Source organism: Hyaena hyaena, unplaced genomic scaffold (assembly GCF_003009895.1).
Source record: "Hyaena hyaena isolate Hyena2069 unplaced genomic scaffold, ASM300989v1 scaffold_68, whole genome shotgun sequence".
Taxonomy (NCBI): domain Eukaryota; kingdom Metazoa; phylum Chordata; class Mammalia; order Carnivora; family Hyaenidae; genus Hyaena; species Hyaena hyaena.
In genome coordinates, this window is record NW_024080700.1 from 1,205,948 (window position 1) to 1,221,656 (window position 15,709).

At 52.9% G+C, this 15,709-nt stretch overlaps 1 protein-coding gene across 6 annotated transcripts in view; it reads right to left on the reverse strand.

Annotated features, from left to right (window-relative positions):
- The window catches only part of ADGRG5 (adhesion G protein-coupled receptor G5), an 18,872-nt gene extending 6,997 nt beyond the window's left edge, over positions 1-11,875 (reverse strand). For 2 of the 6 annotated variants that reach the window (XM_039232677.1, XM_039232682.1), the window contains exons 1-10: positions 11,664-11,875; positions 10,327-10,523; positions 5,472-5,573; positions 5,208-5,286; positions 4,417-4,573; positions 3,728-3,847; positions 3,079-3,192; positions 1,500-1,652; positions 751-872; positions 251-510 (exon numbers count right to left, since the gene is read on the reverse strand). In XM_039232677.1, the coding sequence (XP_039088608.1) occupies positions 251-510; positions 751-872; positions 1,500-1,652; positions 3,079-3,192; positions 3,728-3,847; positions 4,417-4,573; positions 5,208-5,286; positions 5,472-5,573; positions 10,327-10,523; positions 11,664-11,737 (1,378 nt within the window). In that variant the 5' untranslated portion in view covers positions 11,738-11,875. Of the gene's footprint in view, positions 1-250; positions 511-750; positions 873-1,499; positions 1,653-3,078; positions 3,217-3,727; positions 3,848-4,416; positions 4,574-5,207; positions 5,287-5,471; positions 5,574-10,326; positions 10,524-11,663 lie in introns of all 6 variants that reach the window. The other 4 variants (XM_039232676.1, XM_039232681.1, XM_039232678.1 and 1 more) reach the window with 3 other exon arrangements.
- Positions 11,876-15,709: the final 3,834 nt, after the last annotated feature.

A 15,709-nucleotide genomic window follows, 5' to 3' on the forward strand; every position in this document is an offset into this window, starting at 1 on the left:
GTGTGGAGGTGGGGTGATGGAGGTGTGGAGGTGGAGGTCGCATTGGAGGTCAGAATAGAGGTGCGGAAGTAGAACAGACGACAAGAATAGCAGTGTAGAAAGCAGTGGTGGGCGTTGACAGGGACGATGATCAGTGCTGGTGGCAGCAGTCACCACGATGAGGGAGAGGAGAGAGAGAAGGGCAGGAGAGGGTGGACGCCCTGTCTGGCTGGGCCCTCAGGAGGCAAGAGGGGAGGGAGGCTCTGCTCACCCCAGCCCACCACACAGAGCTTGAGCATGTATCGGCGGATGTAGATGTTGTAGACGCGCACGAGGAGCAGGTAGAGGTTGAAGCCTTCGATGGCCATCCAGGTGAGGCAGCTGAGCAGCGCGAAGTGCAGGACGGCACCCAGCGCGGTGCACGCCGGCCCGGGCCCAGGCAGCACGGGGCTCAGCAGGAAGGCGACGTTCAGGAGCAGCACGGATGCGTGCAGGTTCGTGTGGATGTGCGTTATGGAGTCACCCTGCTTCCTGTGGGTGGGAGCATGCCCTTCCGTGGCCTGGGGACACCACCGCCTGGGCTCACGGCCACGCAGTGGGCGCACCGAGGTTGAGAGGGCGCAGGGATCCAAGAGCAGCCACACGGCAAGGCCGGTCTCCTGCTTCCCGGCCTCCATCCCCTGGAGGAGTCCACCCCACTCTGGGGATCAGGTGGACGAGGAGTGCCGAGCAGCCGTGGGTGGCAGTCCTGGCACGGGGGCAGGGGAGTACCTGGCTTGGAAATGCAGCAGGATGGTGAGAAGTGAGGCCACGATGGAGACGCTGCAGCCCACCAGGGAGATGTACGTAAGAGGGGCCAGCAGGTTGGCGGGGACCGGGGCCGAGGAGAGTTGCTGTAGGAAGAGAGGGAGGGATGGGGACCCGAAGCGGGGAAATGCCCTCCCCACACTCACAGAGCCCTGCTAAGACCTCGGCTCCAAGCTCCCCTGCCTCACTGTCTGTGCATATAGAAATATGTGGACACTGTGTGTGGGCAGGTGCACCAAGCCTGACTTATCAGAGTCCTCCCACCCCCTGCCCAGGTGATTGGTTGAGGGATGGGAATGTGACACACTCCAGGCTCATGGGACTCAATCCCCACACTAGATGGCAGAATTGGGAAAAGCCAAGTAGAGCCTGCTGGCCTAACAGCTAGTAGGACCAAGCCTGGATCTGCTAGTAGCCATATAATTATCCTCTAGGGAAGTTAGGTTTGAAGCCCAGGCCAGTACAAAGCAAATACAGGTGAGAGAGATAGAGCCTTGTCTTGGTGATATTGAACATCTTGATCAAGCCATCCCTGAAGCCTAACATAGCCTCTTCTGCAACATGAGTTCGTAAGTTTCTCTTTTTTTCTTCTTAAACCCATTTGAGTTGGATTGTCTGTCCCTTGCACCTGCCTTTGCCTTGCTACTGTTGCCTAGACACGGGGTCCTTCACGGCTTTGACTCTCGCACCACCCAGCCTGGATGCACGCATACCATGAGGACAGCAAAGTAGGTGAGGTGGTTGCAGCGGCAGAGCACCTGGGAAGGTGAGGGCTGCTCTGTGCGACAGCCCTCGGGGCTCCAGACCCCCCAGTGATCCTTGCTGGCTTCTTCCTTCCAAAAGACACAGGTCACTGTGTAGCCTTCCTGAGGAGAGATGCTGGAGTTGGGTATGGGGTAAGAGGTATGGGGGAGGGCCGAGGATCAGAGTCTGGATATCGTGGGGGCCAAAGCTGATACAACTGCACCCTTGTCAACATTTTACAGGGCACTGGCTGGGCTTTGGCTGGACCAACCCAGATTCCAGACTCACCTCCACTGTGGACTCTCAGAGTAACCTGGGCCAGTTGCCAAGCTTCTCTGAGCCTCAGTTTATTCATCTGCAAAATGGGATCATCTATACACAAGTCTCAAAGAGGGTATTAAATTACAGGCAATGAGGAATCTTGAGGGACCAGCTCTGGCTGGACAGCAGGTGCTCTAGAATCAACCATCCCTTTCCCCTCCTCTCCATGGGGAACATGGTATATGCAGGTACATGCCCAGGGCGGGAGAGACTCATTCACAGACAACCCTGATGCTGACCATGGGGGTGGAGGGGTGGGGGAAAGACACAGGAAGTGCCACTGAGGAAGGGGTAGGGGAGTCCCGAGGAGGAAAGGGACGATTGGGCCCCGAGGTCTTTGAGGACACATCGGATCTCAGCGGAAGAGCAGCGAGGGCAGTCCAGGTAAAGGGAACTGCAGGGGCTAAGGTTCAGAGGAAAGTAAGGGAAGGATGATGGAGAAACTGAGAGCGCAGAGCAGTCCTAATGAAGCTGGTGGAAAGTCGGGGCAGAACGTAGTGTGTCTGGGCTTTTCAGGAATGCCAGGGCCAGAAGAGCAGAGACACCAGGGCCTGTGCTCACCCAGCAGCCCTTCTCCCTTCCTCCAGGATCAGCTTCTGCGCTTCCCTCGAAGACCCACGCCTCCCCCCATGGCAGATCAGGTGAATCCAGCCCAGTCCTCAAGCCATGTGACCCAGGCCTGGCCAACCCACACGTTCTGTCCACCGTGCACAGTGATGGTGCAGGGATGGACACATGACCCAGCTGGACTCTAAGGACTCCATGCTGGGACCCTGGTTGGCACTGATGAGGAAGAGCCTGCTGGGAAGAGGGGATGAAAGTCCAACACTTCAGCTGCCATCTTACCAGAGTAGATCCAAGGCAGGAAACCATTGCTGAGGGATGGAAAGAGGCCGAGCCAAGATGGCATTGCATCAGCCCCTGGATCCAGCCATGCCTGAAGCTAGCCAGCCCTGGACATTTCATTTGCATGAGCCAATCCCAAGCTGGCTGGACTTGGCTTTGTATCACTTGCAACTCAAAGAATGCCGCCTAATGTGGTAAGTAAAAAAATTGAGTAACTTCTCTCTTTGATTCCTTTGATGGGAATTTTCAAACTGTGATCAATTAGAAACAGTTTGTTTTCAAAACACTTCCACGGGGTTTGGGTTTAGTTGAGCCAGAGTTCAACAGGAGAGCCACAAAGGGGCAGGGATGAGGTGGAAACAGGGGCACCCCCAACAGTACCAGGCTTCGGTTGTGCCAGAAGCTGATGTTGACCGGCTCCCTGAGGTTCTTCACATGTCTTTGACCCAGCTGGGCCCCCAGGACATAGTTATTGAGCAGAGATGAGTTGTTATTCTGGAAGGACAGCAGAAGGGCTGGCTGGAGAGGGTGGATGCGAGGAGATCCCAGCTGAGGTCCGAGAGCTCCCCTCCCCCACCGGCCCCTTCCCTCAGGTGAGAATAAGCAGTGTGCCTTCACAGGTGGGCCAGCCTCCCAGCCCTTGCGTACGCTGTCCCCTGCACCTGGAAAACTGTCCCTTCAGCACCCACCCACCCCCCACCTCTCTACCACCTGTTGGGTGCGTCCCAGCCTCCATCCTAACTAACTACTATCCTAACTCACTTTCAAAGCCCAAGTTAAAAAGCACCTTTGTTACAATGGCTCCATATCTGTCTAGGGACAGACATATACAGAGTAGATTTCTTGTAACCGCGTCCCCCAACACCATTCTCCTAAAACCGAGGCCCAGAAGGGACAAGGGCGGACTCAGGCTGCACCATGGGCTGGTCCCTGCGCAGATGCCAGGCAATGGCACGGATGCCTGCAGTGCCCCCCAGGGAGGAGCCGGCACCCGCTGTGCTTGCTCCCTGCCCCCCTGCCCGGCACTGACCTGGAAAAAGTAGTCTGTGAAGAAGTAAATGCAGATGAGGCGCAGCTCCCCGTGGCGGCGGGCCCTGCAGGCATCCTGGGTCAGCTCGGCCGGGAACTGCATGGCGTGCGGAACCTGGGCCTACGGAGCCATGCACAGGCTAAGCCACAGCCGTCCTGTCTCGACATCCCCACCCCTCTGGAAGCCTTCCCATCCTGTCCTTGCCCAGGGGCATCTCATTCCTAGGCGCCTCCACCTGCAGAGCCCTCTCCCGCCAGGCTGTACCTCCTCTGAGCTTCCTGAGACCCCCAGGCCCTGCCTCTAGGCTGCCCCTGCCTCCAATTACCCCACCCAACTGGGGCCCCTGGGGATGGAGCTCCTCAGCCCTCAGCCCCCGGAGGTTTAGCGGGAATCACACCAGAGTCTTCTGAGGAACCTGGACTTCTGGCCTCTCCCACTGCTGCCTCCCCTCAGGGACCTGCCAAAGCAGGAAAAGGGCATTGCCCTTGAGGGGCCACAGAGCCCCCTCTCCTTCCACCATTCCACTCATTCACATGAGGAGCATCAGCCCCAGTTTACAGAAGAGGCAACTCACAGCTGTTAGGGCAGGCCAGATTAGTGGGGGAGAGGGGGGAGTCCAGACCTGAAGCCCCTGGAGGGGTTCTGGGGTAGAGGCCCCGGCTGCCCTCCATCTCCTGGCCCCCTCTGACCTGGGGGACGGGCTCCAGAGCCGCACTGTTCAGTGTGAGGCCGGTGAAGTCACAGCCCAGCTTGAAGGCCAGCGTCTGGATGCTGTGTGTCTGCAAGGTGAGGTTCTTGCCCCCGAAGCTGGTGTTCAGCAGGCTGTGCTCCAGGCTCCGGATGAACCTGAGCAGGAGAGAGTTGGCCAGGGATTGGAGTGAGCGTGGGGGTGAGAGAGGCCCCAGATGGCCGATAAGGGCAGGGCCTCCCCCAACCCAACCTGCTACTCCCACCTCCGGACCTTTGCACACGCAGTGTCCCTGGCACACTCTCACCTCTCCACCCCACTCATCCACTTTCCTGATTACCTCTTGTTCAGTTCCGGTTCTACGGACACCTCCTTCGGGATGACTGTTCTGGCTGTTTTCCGCTGACTGAGTGAAATGCCACATAGTCCCTGTGCCTCCCTGGCCAGTCATCAGCACCATCCCCTCACCCAGAGCTGCAAGGCCATTCAAGAGCCCAGTCCAGCCTTGCGGCTCCTTCCCTGGAAAATGCAGACCCACGAGTCTGCCCCTGATTTCATGGCATCCATAGTTAAAGGCCCTAAACCAGACAGCAGACTTGATGAGGGCAGGGACGTATTTAACCTGCATCTCCAAGCCTAGTGCTGGGCCCACAGGAGGTACTCAATAACTGCATGTTGAATCAATGGATTAATGGTCTACACTGGACAACCCTGGACCACTGGTTCAAGGCGCAAGCTGGGGGTGGGAGGCATAGCTGACTCAAGGAGGGCATGGATGGCTGGCCAACTCACCCAGCAAGCGAAGTCACATTGTATCCTTTGGTCATGGTCTCCAGCTTCTCCATCCAGTGCAGGGGCTCTTGGGAGGCCCCTGTGGGAAGCAGGTCACCACGTCAGCCTCTGTCCCCACGGCCTCTGGGCCCTTCTAACACAGCCTCAGCCTTGCTGCTGCCCCAGAAGACCTCTTTCAAGCTCCCTTGGTTTGAGGCATCCCCCTTCATATCCCAGCCGGGGGCCCGGGCTCGGATCGCCCCCAGGTCAGCAGCACCCCCTTACCCACTGTCTCACTATGAGCAGTACTGAGGCACAGGCAGAGGAAGAAGGCCCTCCAGCCGTCCATATCCTGTTCCCAGTCTCTTCCAAATCCTAGCCTCCAGCCTGGAAAAGATGCATGCCGTTGTCATCATGGTAAAAGAGTGAGCTCTAACCTCTAGGTGTCCGGCATGTCCCAAAGGTAGGACATCTAGCATTTTATATGTTTTAATGTTTATTTGTTTTTGAGAGAGAGAGAGTGAAAGAGCACAAGCAGAGGAGGGGCAGAGAGAGGGGAACAGAGGATCCAAAGCAGGCTCAGTGCTGACAGCGGAGAGCCCGATGTGGGGCTTGAACTTGAGAACCATGAGATCATGACCCAAGCCGAAGTCTGATGCTTAATCGACTGAGCCACCCAGGTGCCCCAGGACGTCTAGCATTTTAATTGATCCTCATTACTCCTGCATTTCACAGATGAGGAAACTGAGGCTCAGAGAGCAAGTGGTCCTGTTCTGCTTGAGGCTCCCTGACCCAGGTCTCTGGGAGTCCAGAATTCCGGATCATTTGTGCAGAAATGCCCGCCATTACCAGGTCTGCCTGAGTCACTCCCCCTCCCAAAAAAGTGGTCTGTCTGGGGGCTTCTCCTGGGGCTCTGACTTCACCCAGGGGGAAGCTACTTGGGAGCAAGCAACATGTAACCTTGTCCAGCTGTGTCATTAATTCACCATGCGACTTTGAGCAAGGGTCCGTCCCTCCCAGCCTTCATTTTCTGTAGTTTTAAAATAAACTAATAAACGTCTGCTTAAATATAGCAAATCTACGTCAACTCCCTGAAATTCCACTCAAATGAGAGTGAGTGGATAAATGGGCACAAAGCCACAAAGACAGAACTAGAGGAAAGAAGAAAACAGCAGGTGAGAAATGTTAGCAAAGCTTTGGAGGCTCCCAGCAGGTGGGTAGAGAGTTGAGCCCCAGTGCCTGCAGGGGGGAGAGGTGTGGAGTGAAGGAGGGGAGAAGGGGAGGGGACAGGGAGAAGGCTCAGAGCCCTGGGAGCACTTGAGAACCAGAGGCATCGAGAACCTCTAAAAGAAGAGTGAAGCCAAAAAATGGGAGATTGGTGATGGTGACTCTTTTCTTTTTTTTTTTTTTTTTTTTTTAATATTTTTATTTATTTCTAGGAGAGAGAGAGAGAGAGAGACAGCGTGAGCAGGGGAGGGTCAGAGAGAGAGGGAGTCACAGACTGAAACAGGCTCCAGGCTCTGAGCTGGCAGTCAGCACAGAGCCCGACGCGGGGCTCGAACCCACCAACCGCGAGATCATGACCCAAGCGAAAGTCGGACGCTCAACCGACTAAGCCACCCAGGCGCCCCGATGGTGACTCTTTTAAATGACCAGCTGGGACCCCAGATCTGCTCCTGGGGTGCCCCAGGCTGTTGTCACCACCCTTCCACCCTAAACACCATCCCAACATCAAGGTCATTTCCTGGAGGCAGTGCATGCTAGAGGACCTGAGGGCAAGGATGGGGCGCCATTCAGGTATAGAAAAATTGAGCCGTATTCCTTGCCCCCCACTTCCTCCACTCAGCTTCCAGAAGCCTGCGGCGGCCAGGCGACAATGCTCGAAGCCAGGGGAAACTTCTTCTCTGAAGGACTGGCCATTCCAAGAAAAGTATCCTATAGCTACTGAGGTTTTGGTGTTCCTCAGTGAAATGGCCAGGACCAAACTCAGGTTGAAGCTTTTCCCTGTCATCAGCCCTGACCAGCCGTGAAGCTTTAGTGCTGCACTCTTGAAGACGAATGGTCAACCGAGGATCGCGAGGTGTTTTAAAACATGCACCACCTTTCAGAAAGCTGCTCGAGGGTGCGCTCCAACAGAATGAGGGGGGAAGTCGTGAAAGACAACATAGGACACAGGAAATCCCCCCGGAGGAGAGACGAAGCTATTCCCCCAGTAGTAGGTTGGACAGCAGGACTGGGTATATCCTGTCCAGAAGGTAGCAGAAGAAAAAAAGGTTCCAGAAGGGAGGCCTCCACAAACAAAACGAGGAGACTAGACAGATTGTGTGAAGTGTACATAAAATCTTTCTGTACAATTTTTTTTGCAACTTCCTGTGAATTTATCAGTTTTTCAAAAGCAGTTAAAAAATACAGTACAATGGGTCGTCATTCCACCATCAAAAATTATGATGTAGAGAGTGACACAGGAGAGGAACACAGTATATTATTACACGTGGAAAGAGCAAGCTGAACATAACACCCACAATAGAATCACATGTATGGAAATGTATGCAAATATACATGCTGAAGCCTCGGAGGGTATCTAGAATGTCACCAAAAAATCATGTTGTGAGGAGGAGAATTACTCTCTTTTTTATGTTTTCCGTATAGTTCAAATTTTCTGCAACGAACACGTATTACCTTCACAACAGAAAAGCAAGTTGTTAATGCTGAGAATTTTTTTTAATGCTCCAAATGACTAGCATTATGGAAAAAATAATGGTGATATATTGCTTATGAAAAACAAAAACTATATTGCAAATCAATGTAATCCACCCTTGTAAAAGTCACATTTTTATGTATGCAAAATCAGGAAGATGCAGGGGTCACTTCTGGGTGGTGAGGTCCTGGACCTACTCATTTTGATTGCCTGTATTTCCTAAAGTTACCCTATCCGTTACAGTTATACATTTCTCGATTTTTATCTGCTTTTTGGATAGTTTGGAAATTTATGTAGTTTGAATATAAACAATAAATAAGGACACAAACACAAAATCAAAGTACCCCTGTCTCCTGTGTCACCCCACCACTCAGTTCCTTGTTAGTCGTCCCCAGGTAACTACTGTTATTAGCATTTTGTGGATTTTCCCGAGTTTCATATATAGATAAGCACATACGGGGCCGCCTGGGGGGCTCAGTCGGTTAAGTGTTCATCTCTTGGTTTCGGCCCAGGTCATGATCTCACGGTTCATAAGATCGAGGCCCGTGTCAGGCTCTGTGCTGACGGCATGGGACCCACTTGGGATTCCATCTCTCTCCCTCCCTCTCTGTCCCTCCTCAGCTCTCTCTCATAAGAAGTAAATGAACTTTAAAAAAAAAAGATACGCATATATGATTCTCCTCATTTTATTTTTAAAAAGCACACTTTCTACTGTTCTGCACTCTGCTTTTTTCTGTTGAAAATACATCTTGGAGAGCTTTCCATAGCAGTTCCTAGAGCTTCCACTTTTTTCTATTACAAGCGCGTAGTCTAAGATTGGAGGAATAAAGCCTAACTTCTCCAGTGGGTGCCCTGAGAACAGCTAGTTGTGTTGATTCGTCTTTGGTTCTTCCCAAAGTGCAGCTGTTCTGACGTCATTTCCCACATGTGCAAGTTCACCATCTGCCCTTATTTAAAATGTTTATTTCTACTTGAAAGAGAGACAGACAGAGAGAGACAGAGTGAGTTGGGGGAGGGGGAGATAGAGAGGGAGACACAGAATCCAAAATAGGCTCCAGGCTGTCAGCACAGAGTCCGACGCGAGGCTCGAACTCACAGACGGCGAGATCATGACCTGAGCTGAAGTCAGACACCCAACCGGCTGAGACCCCCATGCGCCCCACCATCTGCCCATTTTTATGTCGCGTTCGACTCTTATCATCTTGAAACTCTTTACATAATAGGAAAATTACCTCATTGTCTATTATATGAGTTACAAATATATTTCCTAGTTTGTCATTTGCCTTTTAACCTTTTTACCTTTTAACATGGTCCTTCTGCCAAGTAGAAGTCTTTTTTTATATGTATAACTTTTATGGAATCAGAATTAGCAGCATGTTCTCTTATGTCTTCTGGATTTTGAGCTGTAGCTAGAAAGGCGTTCCTCACTCCAACATTACAAAGGAATTCTAAGTTTCTCCTAGTCTTTTTAAGTTTGCATTTTTCACATTGGAACCTCCAGTCCCTTTGCATCGATCCTGGACTACAATATGAGATGGTGATGTGATGTTTTTTTCTGGGTGGTCATACTTTTTTTTTTTATTAAAAAAAATTTTTATGTTTATTTCTTTTTGAGACAGAGACAGAAAATGAGCAGGGAAGGGGCAGAGAGAGAGAGAGACACAGAATCTGTAGCAGGCTCCAGGCTCTGAGCTGTCAGCACAGAGCCCCATGCGGGGCTCAAACCCACGAACTGCGAGATTGTGACCTGAGCCGAAGTCGGACACTTAACCGACTGAGCCACACGGGCGCCCCTGGGTAGTCATACATTTGTTTTAACACTATTAATATATGTGTTGATTTGAAAAAGAGAAAAGAGACTTCGGAGTCACAGAGTGCTGGGCTCTTATTCATTTAGCCACTTGGTTATTTATTAGGCTGTGTTACCCTGGGCAATTGACTTGCCCTCTTTGAACCTCAGAGAAGAGAGGAGGGAAAACGTTTGAGGAGACAAAGGAAGCCGCGGAGTGAAACAATTTGAAACTTTTCAGAGTAGAAGTCTGAGAACACGACAGCGCAGACAGGAGCTTGGGACATCTTGTCTACCCCTTGCTGTGTGAATGGGGGCCCAGACAATGGTGTGGATTTAAACTCGAGGGTCTGGACTGTAAGGCCAGATCCCCAGGCCCTTGGCCACCCTGCTCTGTGTCCCACCCCACCACCAGCTGGAGAAATCAAGGTCAAAGCAGAAGTAACACCTCCTCCGGGCCCCTCAAATAGCTGTGGTTTCCACTCCCTTTCCCAGGGGCAAACCACAATCCTCACCCCTACTTGGGACTTCCAGCATCCCTCTCCCCTCCCCTTCAGAGAAGCTGCCATGCATCATTACCCCACAGCCTCGCCCATCTCACCACCGCCCCCAATTCGTTATCTGATGCTTCCTAGGAGACAGAAACCCTTTACCTGAGGTCCAAGACGGTTCCGCTTGATCGTGAGGAAACTGGAAACCACGCAGGAGCTTGCTTGGGGGTGACGGCAGCCCAGCAATCAAGCGCGGACTCAAGCCCAGGGCCCCAGACTCCAAGTCCAGTGCTTTCTCCCCACGCTGCACACGACAGGCTCCCAAAAATGGCTGGGTTGCCCAACGGATGAGTAAGACTCTATCTAGATCAACAGAGAGATGAGGAAACAACAGTGTGCAGACTAGGGCCTCTAGAAGATGCAAACCTGATAACTAGTTCCAGTATTCAGTGTCTGGGCTGGGATGTCGGGCAATAACTCTGTTTCTCTGTGCCTGGGGGCTTCCCATGGGTAAACTGAAGCCAGGGACACCTGTTCCCCGGGGAGAGGCACACAGACATTTCCATGATCCCACTGCGAGTTTAGGGCTCTGACCCGAAGCCCCAGCCGGGGACACATCTGAGCATATGCCTTGTGAACCCCTGTGCTCCTCCCTGGGGCCGGCCACGCGTCCCCCTGCAGGCTGCCCCTCCCCCACAGCACCAGGCCTGCTGAGCCAGCCGTGCTCCTGGAGCCCCACGGCTGGCCTGGCTGAGGACTGAACCTATGGTCTCTGCAGGAAAATCCTGACAAATACTATTATTAGCCCCATTTTACAGGTGGGGAGAGAGGGCATGCCAAGGCTTAACAAGGAGTCTGGGATTAAGGCATCACCAGAGCCATTTCCCTGAGACATATAGTCCCCCGGGCTCCAGTCCAGGTCACTCTGAAAGGAATAGCATCAGCTCCCATTTGCCCGGTACAAACTCCGTCCGGGCCCTTCCAATGTCATCTAAGGTGCAAGCTACCAGATTAACCCCAATGGACAGATGAGAAAACTGAAATCCAGGAGAGTCTAAATACTTGTCCTAGGCTGTGGTGGGGAGCTAAGATTTGAACCCAGTGCCTAACCACTCCTTCATTTAAAGTGCTCTTTTTCAGGGGCACCTGCGTGGCTCAGTTGGTTGAGCGTCCGACTTCGGCTCAGGTCATGATCTCACGGTTCATGTGTTCGAGCCCCGTGTCAGGCTCTGTGCTGACAGCTCAGAGCTGGAGCCTGTTTCACATTCTGTGTCTTCCTCTCTCTCTGCCCGTCTCCTGCTCACACCCTGTCTCTGTCTCTCTCTCTCTCTCTCTCAACAATAAATAAACATTTAAAAAATTAAATTGTTCTTTTTTTAAAAAATATAGATTTCTACATTCCCAGGGATCTGGAGTTGCCACCAGAGAGTAAAGGGAATGAGGCGTGTCCCCCAGCTTGCTGAGGGACGGGGGAATAGAGAGGCTGGCCGGGGGCTGACCTGTGACGCTGCTGCCGCTGTCCTGCTGTCACGGGCTCCCGGCGCGTCCACAGACAGAAAGGGAACTTGGACATCCGTGTGGGCCCCCGGCCACCTCCTCTCCGCTCTGCTCAGTGCTCAACACAGGTCCTCAGTCCTTTGCTTCTCTGCTCTCCTTGCCCCACACCCTGCACGGAGCACCACACTCTCACTTCACTTCTTCTTTCACTGCAGCCTCTCGCTTCCTCTGGTAGCTGCACTCCAAATACTTCTTGCTTTCACCCCCCCCCCCCCCCCGCCAACTCCTGCAGCACTTCCTGGGGATGCCTGTACCTCGGGGAGGTGTCTGGTGTCAGTGGGGGAGGGAGGAGGGCTGGCCTCTGTGGCATCTCGAAAGGTTTCAAGACCTACCTCTGCTCTGCACCTCTTCAGCCTCAGTTTCCCCCTCCACAGAAAAGGAAGAATGATCCCTGCCTGACCTGACAATCAGCGAGAACGATGATGGCCAGGACCTCAGGCAAGGGTTGGGTCAGAGTGCTTGGGTTCAAATACCAGGCCTGCCGTTTACTGGCTGGGGGACTCTGGGCAAGTGGCTGAAACTCTCTGAACCCGAGCTTCCCCTCTGTAAAGTGGAGATAAGACAGTACCACTTCCGGGTGCCTGGGTGGCTCAGTTGGTTAAACATCCAACTCAGCTCTTGGTTTCAGCTCAGATCGTGATGTCCTGGCTCATGAGATCAAGACCCGAGTAGGGCCCTGTGCTTACAGCGCAGAGCCTTCTGGGGATTCTCTCTCTCCCTGTCTCTCTGCCCCTCCTCCACTTTTTCTCTCTCTCTCTCTCAAAAATAAATAAACTTTAAAAAGAAAAAGAGAGAAAGAGAGTACCACATCACGGAGTAGCGTGGGGCTTATAAAAGGAAATGCTGCAAAGTCATCAGAAGCGTTCCGTGTAGCTCGCCTATTTCACAGATGGGGGGACTGAGGTCTGGAGAGGACAAGAGCCTGGCCCAGAACTACCCAGCGCAGAGCCCTCTGGAGAAGGGTCTTCCTGGGAACAGCGCTCAGAAAGTGTGGCCAGACTTGGGGCTGGAAGGCTGGTCAGCCAGTCATACTCCAGCCACTTCTTGTGCCGGATCCTATGGGGAAGGGGAAGTATCCGTGTGGCTTGGTGGTTGGGTGCTCTCTCTTGCCCAGCCAGACTTCCTGGGAAAATTCTGGCCGGGGAAAGTATTTTTCTCCCCAGGGGTGAGAATGGGCTGCAGCACGGAGGAGAAAGGCAGGTCCCAACACGGTCTCTCCCCTCTCCCCTCTCCCCTCCTACCCCGTGGCCCTTCCAGCATCAACCCAAGCACCAGCCACAGGTAGCTCAGGCCTCTCTGGGAAGGGGAGAGGCTGCTCCTTGGAGGGCAGCGAGATCTGAGGGGCACACAGGCCCACGTATCCAGCCCCCCACCCCGAGCAGCTGCAGGGCGAAGGCTTCGCAGAGACTCCTGCGCACTCGTGTCCTGACCCCTCGGCCACACTCTTGCCAGACGACTTGGGAAAGTTCTTGCCTTTCTCTGCACTTTGGTTTTCTGCGGCCATGACCCAGACCATGACCTTCAGGCCCTTCCTTTCTGAGGTCTCCTGGCCACCTCTGCGGTTATAACCAGTAGCCTTTCCCCCTCATGCTGTTTGTGGGCCCAAGCCGCTGCTCTCAGGGCTCAGGACAAGGCCCTGCTCACCCCGAAGCTCCTCTATTCCCGCCAACCCCCCCTCCCCGGGATCTGTGCCAACCTCGAGATGCCTCGCCTCAGTCGGAGTGCTGGATTTCCCTCGCCCTGCACTCCAGACCCTGGAAATTGCCACCAAGATACCCCCCAGCTCAAAAGCTTGCAGCGGCTCCCGATTGCCTTCATGGTCTAGCCCCATCCAGGCTCTACTGCCTGCCACCCAGCTCTGGATGAGCTCGCCACATTCACACCCATGTCCCACTCTGTCCCGGCTGTGACACACACACACACACACACACACACACACACACACACACACACACGTCCTGGGCAGGACCGCAGCTCTTCTCCATCCCTCGGGCGCTCAGGGGCAGCTCCCCTGAGTCCTGCTTCCCCGAGAAGGCTGCCCTGCCTCCAACTTCCCTATAAAACATTCCGGATGCTTCAGCTTTAGGAGACACGCCAGTCCCTTGCTCAGCCCCCCAGGCAGGCAGGAGGGCGGCAAGCCACCTCCCTCTTCCCACCCTGGGAGAGCCACACAGCATCCCTAGTGAAGTGTCTCCCTCTCAGCCCATGGGGTCTACTCACCCCATGATCTGCATGAGGACGGAAAGTGAGACCCCTGACAGGGCATTATATAAACTGAGTCACACCATGAAAAAGTCGCTCACTGGTCATGGTTTTTCATTCCTGGCTGCATCCGAGAGACACCTCCATTTAGAGCTAAATTTTCTCTAACTCCTCTCTACCACTGCCTTGTGCCTCAATCTTTTATTGGACGCAGAACACTAGATATCTGATTTTTAATGATTTTTAATTGTGGCAAAATATACAGAAAATTTACCATTTTAACCATTTTTTAAGTGGACAGTTCAGTGGCATTAAGTACGTTCACAATGCCATGCAGTCCTCACCACCATCCGTCTCCAGAACTTTTCCACCTTTCCAAACTGAAACCCTGTCCCCATTAAGTAGCAACTTTCCATACCCCCCTCCTTGCAGCCCCCCTGCTAAGCACCAATCTACTCTGAATTTGACCACTCTAGGAACCTTCTAGAAGTGGAATCACACCATATTTGTCCTTTTGTGACTGGCTCGTTTTCCTTAACATAATGACTTTACAGTCAACCCATGCTGTAGCATGTATCAGAATTTCCTTCCTTGTTAAGGCTGAATAACTTTTCTTTGAATGTAGAGACTGATTTCATCTATCTATTTGTTCACGGACAGACACCTCTGTGGGCTCTACCTTTTGGCTATTGTGAAAAATGCCTCTCTGGACACGGGCGTGCAGTCATGCCCCTATTTAACAAAGAGTAAGTATCTAGCTAGATTTTGGTGGCATTATTTGTTTACGTGTCATATATTTTTATGATTTTTTTCTATTTACGGCAACGGATACAGATTTCCTACTTACCCTAAAATACGCATACATCCTAAAAAAATGAAATTATCTAAAGGGACAGTGCTATGTGTTGATGGCATAAAGTGGGGGCAGAGGTACAAGATGGAAATGCTGGAATGTGGGAAATACCAATATAAGCCTCAATCGAAGGCTCAGTCGGGGAAGGAACCCCTTTGGTGGGGCCACCAGGAGCCTGGCGCCAGATCAGACTGCACTCGGAGGGCAGTCTGGGCACGTGGTTTCAGGAACACGGGGGACAGTGGTAAGATGGAAAGAGATCTGGGCTCTGAGACCTGGCTTTGTGACCCTGGGCCTGTCACTTGACTTCTGATTCTTACTTTCCTGTGAGTTGCTGATAACCACACCCACCTCACCGGAAGGCTTATAACTGAGAGAATTCACGTGAACTGCCACGCCTATAGTCAGTCCCCACCTCGGTTCCATGACGGTGGGGTCTCCCCACCCCCTGCAAGACACTCCAAGGACTACTTTCTTCAGAGAGAGGGCCCAACTGTGATGTTCTCAGTGGAGCTCAGGTTCACCGCTGACTCCGCCTCCTCAGCCTTCTTTATCCCTCTATCCCTACTACCACCTCCAGAAACCCTGGGAAAGAACCAGGGTGTTCTTGGCCCACTGCAGTCCTTACCAGCTGTAGGACTTCGGGTAAGTCTAAGCCAAAATCCCCCCTCCCGCCGGAGTATTCCCTCAACTTTAAAAGGGGCAGGCTTCCGGTGCTTAGGTGACTCGATTAAGCAGCAACATGGCTCAGGTCATGATCTCAACGGTTCATGGGTTTGAGTCCCGTGTCGGGCTCGTGCTGACAGCTCAGAGCCTGGAGCCTGCTTTGAATTCTGTGTCTCCCTTTCTCTCTCTGCACATCTCCTCCTCGGGTGCCTCTCTCTCTCTCTCTCTCTCAAATAACAAATAAATAAACCTTTTTTTAAAGGTGGG